We start from the raw sequence: 14,619 nt of genomic DNA, 5'->3' as shown, positions 1-14,619 counted from the left end.
GCCTGATAAATTATAAGACAGTAAGAAAGGTTCCAATCAGGAGGAGACAATTCTTTCCATTTTTTTTGTTTGATTGCTTGTAGCAAACTGATCTGAGGATCTACTCCAGCTCTTTCTCTTTTTATCATACAGTAAATTTTATTTTCTTGCTTTCTGAAACACAAACTCAAAGAAAAAATCCTTGCTCCCCCCCTCCCCTTGGCAGTACTTCCTCCCATGCTTTTAACTAAGGGCATCTAAAATACTGTCAAACAGCTACAATGGTATCTCTGTACAAGGCTTTGACTGTGTCAATCACAGCACCTACCGTTCCCTTACCAGCAACAACATGTATTCTAACACTCAGACATTAAAAAAAGTCAGGCCGAGAGAGAAAATACCGAGCTTTACAACATGCGGTACCAGTAACATTTTACCCACAGTAGACTCACCAACCAGATGTGTTTCAGTTTCTGTGATAAGCCTAGATTAATCATATCCTCTCCTCTAGTAGGAGCACCAAGTGTAAACATGTAACGTCCCTATTAAAAATAATGGCAAAACAGAAGTTCACTCTTTCTAGAACATACCTTCCTATGGACACTCCTAAAATGTATAAAATAGTGTCCACAGCATCTCATAATAGAGGCAAATGGGGAACTACAAACTCATTTCATACAATGCCATCCATGAGGGGTTAAATACACCCTGAGAGAAATTAATTTCTGGATAATTCAACGGCTGTGATTTCTGGAATATGTATTATCCCAAATATTTTCAAAAGAATTTAAATCATTTCAATAAATCTGTGCCATTCAAGTACCTGCTCCAGACAGTAACCACTGCTAAGGGTTTATATGAAGCTTGCATTAAAAGACTTTAAAAAAATGTCATGTTCCCATAAAAAAGTCATGCCTTGGAGTATAGACCCCCAAAGGAATGCCATAGACTCAAACTGCAAAATAAACACATACAGAAAGAAAGTATTTGTATTGTAATTGCAAATCCTGGTATGAGTGATTGGTATGACTTTCCTCATTACAAATCTCTTATTAGAATTTAAATTTCTCTGTAACTCCAGGTCAGAACAGAGAAAATGTAACTGCTTTAAGCAGTTTACGATTATGAAAAATAGAAGGATAAGCATGATACATATGTCTTCTGTCATTTTCTAAGTCATGTTACTGAGCACCATATCTTATTGAGAATATGAATCCATTTAAGGTTTATACCATTAAAGTAAAGGTTTATTCCATGCTGAAAATGTTTGTACCAGACTTTTTTGAGGCCTGTTTAATTGTGTCTGAAGTAAATAAATTTTATTGTTAAAAAGATCCATGAAAATGTCACTACTAAAGTTAGCTGGTACTGTTGGTATTGTAAGTGGCAAGTAGAGCTCATATTTTAGATTTTGTGTAGTTGCTAGCGTTGAACTGTGTGTTGGATGCACATGAATTGAAGGAATGGGCAAACAGCTGATGCAGATCCACAGAGCCAGCATATTAAGATGTTTATAATTAGAGGCAATTTGTTTAAATAACTAGTTATGGATACTGATGTGCAAGAGAGGTGGAAAGGCTGTTTCCTTAAGCCAGCACTATAAAATGTTTTATTCTCAGTGAGATGCTGTCATTTCATAGTGGGTTTCTAACACTGTGTATAGTTCCATCCACACAGTGCCTTTACTTCCATCCATTTCTAATCTCTTTATCCAGTACAGAGGATTTGGAGCCTATCCCAGTAAGCGACGGACACAAGGCAGAATACAGTGCCTTGCGAAAGTATTCGGCCCCCTTGAACTTTTCAACCTTTTGCCACATTTCAGGCTTCAAACATAAAGATATAAATTTTTTATTTTATGTGAAGAATCATCAACAAGTGGGACACAATTGTGAAGTGGAACGAAATCTATTGGATTTTTGAAACTTTTTTAACTAATAAAAAAATGAAAAGTGGGGCGTGCAAAATTATTCGGCCCCTTTACTTTCAGTGCAGCAAACTCACTCCAGAAGTTCAGCGAGGATCTCTGAATGATCCAATGTTGTCCTAAATGACTGATGGTGATAAATAGAATCCACCTGTGTGTAATCAAGTCTCTGTATAAATGCACCTGCTCTGTGATAGTCTCAAGGTTCTGTTGAAAGCGCAGAGAGCATCATGAAGACCAAGGAACACACCAGGCAGGTCCGTAATACTGTTGTGGAGAAGTTTAAAGCCGGATTTGGATACAAAAAGATTTCCCAAGCTTCAAACATCCCAAGGAGCACTGTGCAAGCGATCATCTTGAAAAGGAAGGAGTATCAGACCACTGCAAATCTACCAAGACCTGGCCGTCCCTCTAAACTTTCAGCTCAGACAAGGAGAAGACTGATCAGAGATGCAGCCAAGAGGCCCATGATCACTCTGGATGAACTGCAGAGAACTACAGCTTAGGTGGGAGAGTCTGTCCATAGGACAACAATCAGTCTTACACTGCACAAATCTGGCCTTTATGGAAGAGTGGCAAGAAGAAAGCCATTTCTCAAAGATATCCATAAAAAGTCTCGTCTAAAGTTTGCCACAAGCCACCTGGGAGACACCCCAAACATGTGGAAGAAGGTGCTCTGGTCAGATGAAACCAAAATTGAACTTTTTGGCCACAATGCAAAACGATATGTTTGGCGTAAAAGCAACACAGCTCATCACCCTCAACACACCATCCCCACTGTCAAACATGGTGGTGGCAGCATCATGGTTTGGGCCTGCTTTTCTTCAGCAGGGACAGGGAAGATGGTTAAAATTGAGGGGAAGATGGATGCAGCCAAATACAGGACCATTCTGGATGAAAACCTGTTGGAGTCTGAAAAAGACCTGAAACTGGGACGGAGAATTATCTTCCAACAAGACAATGATCCCAAACATACAGCAAAATCTACAAAGGAATGGTTCACAAATAAACGTATCCAGGTGTTTGAATGGCCAAGTCAAAGTCCAGACCTGAATCCAATCGAGAATCTGTGGAAAGAGCTGAAAACTGCTGTTCACAAACGCTCTCCATCCAACCTCACTGAGCTCGAGCTGTTTTGCAAGGAAGAATGGGCAAGAATTTCAGTCTCTCGATGTGCAAAACTGATAGAGACATACCCCAAGCGACTTGCAGCTGTAATCGCAGCAAAAGGTGGCTCTACAAAGTATTAACGCAAGGGGGCCGAATAATTTTGCACACCCCACTTTTCATTTTTTTATTAGTTAAAAAAGTTTCAAAAATCCAATAGATTTCGTTCCACTTCACAATTGTGTCCCACTTGTTGGTGATTCTTCACATAAAATAAAAAATGTATATCTTTATGTTTGAAGCCTGAAATGTGGCAAAAGGTTGAAAAGTTCAAGGGGGCCGAATACTTTCGCAAGGCACTGTACACCCTGGACATAGCGCCAGTCCATCACAGGACAGACAGACACAAACACACACGCACCAGGGCCAGTTTAAATCTAACCTCAGAACCTTTCTTTTCAGAAGACGTAGTGTCTGTATCTGCTTCATTTTCTAATTTTGGTAGCACCTCTAACTGCTTGTCTTTCTTGTATGCATTTACTTTGTAATCTGTGGTCCTTTTATCTGTTTTTACATCTACTGTATTGCTTTGAGATGCCACCTTTAATGGTGATATATCAAATAAAGTTTTTTTATTATTGTTATAGGGAAACATGATCAGATTTTCCCTGGTTCAGAAAAAAAGATCTGAAGTATACTAGTTTGTCACTCTTCTCATTTACTTTGCTAAATGACTTTTCATACTAATCTGATCAATCTAACTGCCAGTTTTCTGTGCTTTCTCTATCCTGCTAGATTTGCAATTATTCTGAAAATTTTCATCTTGAAATAACTCATTTCTAAATACCTTTTTCACTGTTAACATCTTGCAGCAACTCTGCGACAAAATATACACTCTGACAATTCATCCTGCTACAAACATTAAATAAAACAAATCTTAAGATTTCTATATTTATGTCTTTATTTAGTGGTTTCATTAGTGACAAAGGCTAAACTTTCTTGGAAAAATGTCTTTTATGTGATGCGGAAAAAACTGACTTGCTTTAACAAAATATGTTTACAAATCCTTTCACCTGGCATTTTCGTAGTTAGAAATTATGGAACGCTCTGTTAAAAGCAAGGGAGTTTTTATGTCCGTTGCAGTTCTTTTGTAACATTAATATAATTATATCGTAATTAATTTCTTGAGATACGCGATTCCATATTATATTCCCTTTTAATCAAATTCTAAAAGTATGCTTGTTGACTCCAGTATCACGTTAGTTAAAGACTTCGATGCTTAAAATGTTTAGGGAGAAATGGAATACTGGTGTGTATGTTTTCTTTAAAGTACCGAGACCAGCCATATACTGTATGTTTAAGTTCCAAAATTAATATAGTTTATGGACTTCACACGCGTTGCAGTATGCTCCTATTCTTTTTATGCTCAGGCACTAAGATCTCCCTTCTGCTTTGTGTAAGGATGGTATCAAAAGCAATTGTAAGTGGTGAGAAAGCTGTGCTCAATGTATTTAAGGGACTTAAAAGTAAAACGAGATGCTTCATATTGCTTGACTAATTTTAAAAACTAAGTTATAAATGCAGATGCTCCCTCGATGCGCTGCTCTGGTGCGCTAGCTCTTACACAGTGCCTGTCTGCCGTAAGCGTTACAATATACATACCCAACACTGCTTGTACCCATCTGTCATGCAAATAAAACACCTTGAATTGAATTGAATTGAGGGGAGAGGGGGGGAATACTAAAGCCAATACTGGCTCAATACCCTCAATGGGCTTTGACGTGCTAATGTGTTGGTTTAACAGTCCGGGTGTGGCAGGCTTCCAATGTCAACTCGACTCGATTGGAAGACAATGAACGTATTTTAGCCCTAAATGAATTAATAGCAAACATGGTTTACATAAAATACATTTTTCCAAGAAAGTTTATAATAATACGATCTATAGTTGAAATCTGAGCCTACTTTAAAAATAAAGGAAAAGCATTTTCAGAGAGCAATCACGCTGTGTTTATGTAGAAAAGGCAATTAGGTTTATGAGCAATCTAATTACCTATTCGCTTAAAACGCTATATAAAATAAAGTTTATTTAGAGATGAATGATCACTGTCGCAGTTTAAATAATTTTTGTAGGAGGGCTTGGACAGATTCCAAGTGCATTTTTGCAATTTACGTTGCATTGTCCAATGTTCTGTTGTAATACAGGCTAGAATACAGTTACAGTAGTCTAAGCTTTATCAGCCTATTTAAAAAATTTTTTTGAATCCCCGGCGGGACACACTCCATAGGAATCAGCGCTTTTATACAGTATATCGCCTTTAAACACATATATTTAAACACGCGTTTATGATTTTAATCAAAACGCGATTCAAATCAATATAAATGTATATTTTGTAACGCATAGGTGACTATTCATTGTTATTAAAAAGACTTAAATTCGATCATGTCGTGATATTTAGAAATATAAATTTGTTTGGTGCGAGTGAGGTTTTATTTAATCTCTGACCAAGGGAAACGTTTCATTTTTTCAAAGAAATGTTTGTTAAAAAATAAAGTCATAGTTCCATGGGATTCAATCACAGACCATGTGACATGGGAGTCAGGAAACTAACACACAGCGCCACCGGATTTAATAACTAGGCACAGAAAAAGTTTACAGCACAGTACAATAATAAATGCTAACCATGACTTTAGAAGCATAAATTACCTTACACTCAATTTAAACACAAACTGTCTTTCTGTATGAACCTCTAAGCTGGTTCATGCAGAAAATGTAGAAATGCATTTGCCTGATTATGATTAAAAAACACATAATTAAACACACGTTTGCGATTTAAATCAGAACACGATTTAAATCAATATAAATGTTTATATTGTAATGCATACTGTCCAGCCTCCATTTCTCTATAAAAATTTACTCTGTTGCACACACACACACAATAGAAGCAGGAACCGCTGTCAGAAGGGAAGATATGTTCAAAATATCGCAAATATCGATCATGTTGCGATATTTTGAAATATAAAAGTCAATTGATTGTCCATAATATCACTATTCTATTTTTTCGAAGAAATGTTTGTTAAAAGAAAAGTCCAGCACCAGCTGGATTCAAACACACAACCTGCCAGTTGGTAGTCACGCACCTAGACCAGTAGGCTATAAGACAACTCACATGAACAGGCAGGCGAAACAGCCCTACACAGCCCTGTCACAGTACACGAATATAATCATACCGTTATTAAATTCTTGAGATACGCGATTCCATATTATATTCCCTTTTAATCAAATTCTAAAAGTGTGCTTGTTGACTCCGGTATCATGTTAGTTAAAGACTTCGAAGCCTAAAATGTTTAGGGAGAAATGGAATACTGGTGTGTATTTTTTTCTTTAAAGTACCAAGACCAGCTATATACTGTATGTTTATGTTCCAAAATTAATATCGTTTATGGCCTTCACACGCGTTACAGTATGCTCCTATTCTTTTTATGCTCAGCTACTAAGATTTCCCTTCAGTGGAAAAATTCAATATCTACAACGGGCACAGTAAAGACGTTTACAGTAAGTCTTTCTACGACAGACCAACGGACCACGAGTGCCCCTGTCGGTCAACCAATCACGCACCGCGGTACCCCGCGTCATCTTACGTCATGATACGCGACACCGCAGCCAATTTCCTGCGGTACATGTCTGTACCGCTCACTTTGAATGGCTGCATCTGTAGTTGGTGTAGAATAAGTTACCAAGATTAAGGTTTATTGAAATTTAAATAATATCAGAATGTTTTCCTTCTCGTATGGGGAAATGGCCCTTTATTGATTACCTTCCAGTCTGTAGTGAAATGCACTATCAAAGCATTATTTTTATTCAAACTTCAAACCTCAAGTAGGTTGCAGGTGTAAGGAGACTGATAGGAGCTCCTTTCTCTCTTTCATTTGTGTTTTGTATTCCAGAGTGCTTAATGAGTTTTAAGTCAAGATCATCAGTAACATACCTTCAAAATGAAAATTACAACTGTTCAATGTTATAATCTTTAAAATATCCATGGGAAAGTGAACACAGGCATATCTAAAACATAAGAAACTGGGACAGAAAATTGTCTTTAATATATATATACTGGATATATATAAGTCTGTATGTGTTAAAGAGATTTTAATTTTGTGCCTGTGCTTGATTTATCATTATCATTTTAAAAGCCTCGAGGAAATATCGCAACGGACTGCATGGAATTGTCATTTCAAAAGAATTTAATTTAATGGTAACAGTTTCTATGCGTTGCAATGGAGTGATTTTACTTTGAAACCTAACTGAACGTGGGTCAGTGACTCATACCTGCAGACTGTAATTATCTTTGCTTGTTGTGACAAAAATAAATGCTCTAGTAATTCATTATAATTTCTATTTCCACTTCAATAGTCTTTTTTATCTTTGCATATTTATCTATTTTGACAGCTGTCTTATACGTGTTGATTTATCCTGTTACAGCACAGAAATAAATTATATTCATACCAGGAGAATTTTCATGTAAATGAGCCCTTGTAATTGGTCTCTGTGTTATTAGCATAACAAACCTAATAATAATTAGAGAGGATTGACATTAAATAAGAGTACTTTAATCTATTAATATAAAAATACTTTTGTAACTTTACGTTAATGTAGTATATTCCATTTAAAAGTCTTTCGTATTATGTAAGGAATAAGAAGGAAATCTAGAATGTAACTAAATACTAGGACTAGATTATAAATAGGCATTGTATTTGTCATCCCCTTTGAAGTGTCATATTTAATCATTTCAAGTAGGTAGCTGCATCAGCATGCACAGAATGCAAAGGAAGAAGTAAAGGTTTCTTCCATGTTGAAAAGTGAAGAAAGAAAACACAACATTTCGGCTGTGGAGCCTTCTTTGGGTGTGAGAAAGACAGGGAAATCAGCAAAGATTATAAATCAAGAGAGGTGTGAAGTCGAAACCTGCAAATGAATAGAGAGGATTAACAGGAAACGAGTCTGTTGTAAAGAGAAGGGGGAAGGTGTGAACCCAGTTTCAGGGTAATTTTGATTTCTTATTGCAAGGTTTCGACTTCACACTTCTCTTCACCTCTCTCGACTTCACACCACCTGAGTGTCCACTCTTCCTCCTCCTGCTCCCACCTCCTCTACACTCCCTGCTTTTGTTCTCCTATGCTATATAATCTCTGCTGATTTCCCTGTCTTTTTTACACCCGAAGAAGGCTCCACAGCCGAAACGTAATGTTTCCCTTCTCATATTTAATCATTATTAACTCTTTTATCTGTCTTGTCTTTTCATTTTGTATGGTGAAATATTCTAACCAGCCAACACATAGATATGGAACAAGTAATAGGTTTATTCCATGCTGAAAAAAAGAAGAGAACACAACGTTTCGGCCATGGAGCCTTCTTCAGGTGTGAGAGAGACAGGGCAGTAGGCAAAGGTAAAGTAGCGGGAGAACAAAGGTTGAGAGGGAGGAGGAGTGAGAGGCGGGAGCAGGGGATAGAAAGAGAGGCCAATCAAGAGGTGTGAAGTCAGAATGGGTGCAGAGAGGTGTGAAATGAAACTTCCAATGAATGGAGAAAATTTAAAAGAACAGTAATCTGTCGTTAAGGGACAGAGGGTCCTGCCCCTCAGGACAATTCCGGATCACCCAGACAGCATCTTGTACCTACAGCAACCTTATTTACTGTATCTCTTGCAGTAAATGCCCAGCCATCTACATTGGGGAAACAGGAAGGAGACTCGGAGACCGCTTCAGAGAAAACATCAGGGCTGTGAAGATTAAAGATCTCTCCAAGCCCATTGTTTCTCATTTCACCTCTGACGGCCACGACCACTCTAATCTCTCCGTCTGTGTTCTTAAAGAGGGTTTTCCGAACTCATACATCAGAAAGACCACCGAAACTAAAATTATTCTGCAGCTAGGATCACACATTCTCCTTTCCCTTAACGACAGATTACTGTTCTTTTAAATTTTCTCCATTCATTGGAAGTTTCATTTCACACCTCTCTGCACCCATTCTGACTTCACACCTCTTGATTGGCCTCTCTTTCTGTCCCCTGCTCCCGCCTCTCACTCCTCCTCCCTCTCAACCTTTGTTCTCCCACTACTTTACCTTTGCCTCCTGCCCTGTCTCTCTCACACTTGAAGAAGGCTCCACGGCCGAAACGTTGTGTTCTCTTTCTTCTTTTTTTCAGCATGGAATAAACCTATTACTTGTTCCTTTGCAGCCTACGCATGCTGACGCAGCCACCCACCTGAACACATAGATATTATACTTATTCCTATAAGTCCTGCGAAGAAAGATATTTGCAGCGTATAGTAATATGGTTTAGGAAATAAAGGAAAAAGTACAGTACAGTAGCTATATATTGCAAATTCTGCTCAGTTAAGATTTTTTAGCAGCTACACCATTTTATGATAATGATCTGATCTTGAAGAAAACTTAGAACCTGCATTTTCAGTAAGATCTTGAGATCTCTGGTTGATTTTTATATACAGTATGACATAGAGAATTTACATTGCAGATTAGTTTTGAGTATGTTGGAATTTCTTTCCTGACCTCTTCTACTATTAACAGTAAGTTTCATGAGTCCAAACAGAGTCTTATAGACAGTTGTAGAGGAGTTATGGAGTGGTCTTCTTTAGCTAAAACTTTGATTTCTATGCTCTTTTCATGTCAGCTCCTTTCCAGGGGCTATGGTGTTCACTGAATATATAAAACTCTACAATCATATCACTGTCTATCGTTATATATGCCTTGAGATACTGTGACACTTTAAAGCATTGTCTGATAGCTAATGACATTGTGGCATGTTAATATAATACTGTACTGTACTAGGTAGTGTTTCATTTTTGCACAAAAGCTACTTATTTATAATGCATAATCTAGAACATTATAGAACACTATCTTCTGACTTCTATCCTTGTGTTTCAATAATTATTTCCAACACTGTATAAGAAATTTATACAGATAAAAGGTCCAGAAACTAAGCAATTTACAGATGCTATATGATACACCTTGGAGCCAGACTCAGCTGGTTTACAATGGGTTCCTGCACTGCAAAATAATACAGAAGAGGGGAAGTTGAGAAGAAAGAATATACTGTGAGATTGAGAGAGTAAGAGACAAACCTGTAGATGAAGGTGAGGACAAAGGCTCGAGGTTATAAAGAAGATATGAAGAGAAGACAATTTAAGAGAATGTAAAAAAAGGAAAGCAAAATACTTTAGGAAGATCTTTTTGTGGGTTACAATTATAAGACAGTACAGAATAATTCATAATGTTCAGTATAGAACCACTTAACCACTACATAAGAATTTTTCATCTACTGTACATGCTTTTTATAATCAACTGGCACATTTGGAATCAACCTTCTAATTTTTACTGCAGTTTTATCTGCACAGAAAATGTACTATCTCAAAAGGTAGGAAGCACTAAAATGAATTATTTGGTGGTTCTTTACTCCCTGGATAAGTCTAGAGCATACAGTAGTTTAATAATACAAAACTTGATTCCATATGAAAACTTTTTTTTATATAGAAAAAGGTTCTGTTAAGAGCAAGCTTTATTAAACATCAGAAAGGTTTCTGCAAATACCATTAAATGTTATAATGTTCAGTGAGTAAATCATGATTCAGTTCAGATAAAAAAGACAATCAAATAAAACCAAGTCACAGGAGGGGCTAGTATTTCTGTCCCAGTCATTCATAGCTTTCATACTTCCACCTTGTAGAGTACATACAGTACAATAGGGGGCCTTGCACTGTATTTCCTATCACAATGCAAGTGGGATTTGCATGTTTCATGAGGTGTCTTTCACACTTGGTTGCAGCTGTCACTGTGAACCATAGGAAATGTAATTCCTATGAGCATTTTGCATGTTGCTCAGTCCTTACAATGGCTCTAGAATAGGTATTTCGTCATTGTAAACTGCTGCAATGTGCTGTTTGCTTCTCTGCATACAGTACGTGCTTATCTTTACCATTGTAATGTCACTTTGTGACACAGCCAGTTATATTTTCTGGTACACCACTAAAGAGGGAAAATGGCATTTTGGCATCCTCTTTCAGACTTTGGAGCTTTTCAAGAATGTAAACAACAAAATATTCATTTGTGAAAGTAAAAAAAATAAAACATTACAATAAATCAAAATGATCAAGTAATTAAAAATAATCAGATAATGAAATTCTATTTTATTTACAACTTCTTATATTGTCAGTATTTTAGCCATTAACTAATGTTTGCTTTTATGACATTTAACAAGATGTCCACTCTAATTGTGGTCCCAGGAAAGTATCTTTTATTTCTGCTGACATTTGACTAATTAGATCTGGCATCCTAAGTGAATACTGACGCCAGAGTAACATTAAATACAGCATCTTGCTTACGGTCAAAAGACCTTGCTCTCCATTTGTAGCTAGAGACAGATGGTTGTACTGCTGTTTGCTGAATGCAGAAAGAGTTCCAGCTGTGCTTTTTGGGAGAAATGATATGAGGATGAAGGGAGAAAGCAGTTGAGTGTTGTCTTTCTTATGTTTATGTTTTTGCATCAGTATATTATGATTATACAGAGTACCCAAACATTCTGAATTTTTAAACAGAAAATACGCTCCTAATTTGTGTAATTTTATTTACGCTTTGTGAGAGATTTAAATTGTTATATTTTATTAAGAGGTTAGTGAGGAAGTTCAAATCGATTCAATTTATTTTTATATATCACCTTTCACAACAAGGTTGCCCGAAGGCGTTTAACAATGCAAGTAACCATACATTTTGTGAATATAGAACAGAAGATCAGAAGAGAACAGAGGAGAGGAACCAAAAACTCCTTAGTAAGGAGAACAAAACCTCTAAGGGTCCCCAAAGGGGTTGGGTCTAAAGTCAACTGGCTGCCCAACTCCTTTGGGAATGCTAACATTATATAATTTAAAAAAAAAGAAAAAAGAGTTCAGCATGGTTATTCACCTTAAAAGCCATCTTGTTTTACTAATTAAATACTAACGAAATATGAATTTAAAATATTCTTTTTACAAAACAATAATTCAGTATATATACACGTATAACTGGAAATAAATGTTTACAATGATACTGTACATAGAAATGTCCAGAACTATAGATGAAATATGTATGTTAGATTGAGATTGCATCAATTTGATTACTCAGTGGTATGTATAGCTCACAGTAATTGTATTTTGTCAATATACTGTACAGATGAATGATTTGATTTTTCCTTTGCAGAACAAGCAAGCAGCACCAGGACAGCTAGTGCACGGAACAATAAAAACCAAGACATATCCCACATTGCATTTGGATCCAAGGTTCTGGGCCCTCCTCCAGCCACAGGAAGGAGAATAATTACGACTGGATCACGAGAGGTAGTATATAGACGGTTTTGCTATAACGTGCACTGTGAAACACTCATAGACTTTCTAGACTTCTAGATAAACCAGACACACAAAACCACATAAGATAAAGATAAACTGCTCTTTTATTTATAGTGCAGTGAAAATAGCCTAAACTCTGAAGTATAAACCAAAAGCCTAAATCCCCTTTTTAGCTTCTAACTAAACTTCTTCACAAGCCATCTCTGTAATAAGCTCAGTTGGGCAGTTCCTGTGAGAGTCTTCCAAAACCCATGTGTAGGAACTTACAGAAGTTTGCAGTTCCAGCTGTCATTCAGTTGGTCAGTCTGTCTGGTGCTAACTTCTCTTCCTTCCTCTGGTGAATATTGCACGTAACAGAGGATCTTCCCAGAGCAGATGAAGACTGATCTGGAAGCTTTTGCTTCTTGGTTTTAAACCATCTTAGGCCAACCATTTAGGTAACTGTGAATAGCAGATCATTCCTCACAGCTTTCTGGGGAACGTAGCTCAGATAAGAATCTCCATCTTGTGTGTACCTACCAGTCTTTCAAAGGAAGCTAGATAGAAATCACATCAAAAGCCAAGGAAAGTAGATTTTGTGTATGCTGCTTTATTCTCTCTCATTTAGTTAATCCTTATCTTTATCTCCTAGTGTTTGTCTTTGCTAAAAAACATCTTATGCATCAATTTCTATGCAATTTAAATTTTATGGTTGAATAAATGTAGTGTGTCATGGTTGTTTGGCAATTATCACTTCTGCCTGACATTCCTTGAGTCCTGTGTTTGAATCCAGATAGGACTTCAACTTGCTTGTGGTCATTGTAGAAAGAAATGAACGAGATGTGAATTCTGTGTATCTTAACAGAAAATGATGTTGCAGAGATCTAAAGGTTTGCAGGTGATTATAAGCCCTATCACTGTCAGCCTGACGTCCCAGAATAGATTGATAATATAGAAGCATGGGGATAGGTGATGGGTTGTTAAGCACTTTGGCAGTGGGATACGAAACCTTTCAACTCCAGGTCACTGTTTCAATTCCAGGCCCTGTTGGTAGTGATTACGAATTGATGTCTGCAGGAAGTGTTTCTGTGGTCTCAGTTCACTTACCACAAAACTACTGTCAAGTTAAAAAGAGGAGCTGGCTCTGTCTTACCTTCCATTCTCTGCCATGTTTCTAGTATATCATAGTGCTGTCAGATAATTTTGTAGTGACATAATTATAATTGACAAAGCAAATGCATGAATTGGACTTGCAACATTATTGAGTTTTGTTTCCTGTACCTATGAATAGAAATAGTTCCTTTACTTACAGTGTATATTTATGGAATTCTGTAATGATTGCAATACATTTTTCCTTTCCTAATATGAAAGTGTTCTGTTTGAAACCTGTTAAGCAATGCAAGTCCAAATGAAAAAGTATGATCCCGGGGAAAATTAAATTTAAAACATTGCATTTTGACTTTTGCTGGGGCTCCAAGGTTTTCATATTAGTGAAGATAAAATCAATCAATCAATTAATCAAGTTTGCCTATTTGCCAGTGGACGTTTGGGTAATTGCGTAAACCTGTTGGTCTTGATCGGTATCATTTTCCGGATGGTAGTAGAGAGAACAAGTTGTGGTAAGGGAGACTAGGGTCCCTGAGGAAAGACCTGGCTTCCTTGAGGCATCTAATAGTGTAAATTTCCCTGATGTTCGGTAGCACCCAGCCGGTAGTGTTTTGAGCCAGTTTCACCACCATCTGGAGTACCTTGCGCTCCCGGGTGGAACAGTTACCATACCAGGCAGTGAAGCAGCCGGTTAGGATGCTTTCAGTGGTGCACCTGTAGAAGTTGGAAAGATGTGGTGGCATGCTGAACTTCTTTAGTCTGTTAAGAAAGAATAGGTACTGCTGTGCTGTCTTGGCCACAAGGTTGGTGTGGTGGTTTTGGGTTAGATCGTCTGTGATGTTGGCACCTAGGAATTTGAAACTGTTGACTTTCTCCACTGCAGACCCGAAGATATGAATGGGTGCGTGGTCTGTTCCTCAATGCTTTCTGTAGTCCATGATCAACAAAAAAAAGGTTGTTGTCCTGGTCCCATGTTGTCAGCGTTTCTACCTCCTCCCTGTCCGTGGAGTCATCACCGGTCATGATCAAGGCGAAGATCATTGTATCCTCCGCAAACTTAATGATGGAGTTTGTTTTGTTCCTGGTGACGCAGTTGTAGGTGAATAAGGAGTTGAGGAGAGGGCTGAGCA

The 14,619-nt window shown here is 37.4% G+C and overlaps 1 protein-coding gene across 3 annotated transcripts in view; it reads left to right on the top strand.

Moving 5' to 3' along the window:
* The window catches only part of cfap20dc (CFAP20 domain containing), a 168,089-nt gene that overhangs the window by 66,874 nt on the left and 86,596 nt on the right, over positions 1-14,619 (top strand). For all 3 annotated transcript variants that reach the window (XM_069189315.1, XM_069189314.1, XM_015347091.2), the window contains exon 9: positions 12,258-12,394. In XM_069189315.1, coding sequence (XP_069045416.1) covers positions 12,258-12,394 — 137 coding nt within the window. The remainder of the gene's footprint in view (positions 1-12,257; positions 12,395-14,619) is intronic.

The sequence above is a fragment of the Lepisosteus oculatus genome, chromosome 4, assembly GCF_040954835.1.
Source record: "Lepisosteus oculatus isolate fLepOcu1 chromosome 4, fLepOcu1.hap2, whole genome shotgun sequence".
Classification (NCBI taxonomy): domain Eukaryota; kingdom Metazoa; phylum Chordata; class Actinopteri; order Semionotiformes; family Lepisosteidae; genus Lepisosteus; species Lepisosteus oculatus.
This window is presented reverse-complemented; position numbering and strand designations above follow the sequence as displayed.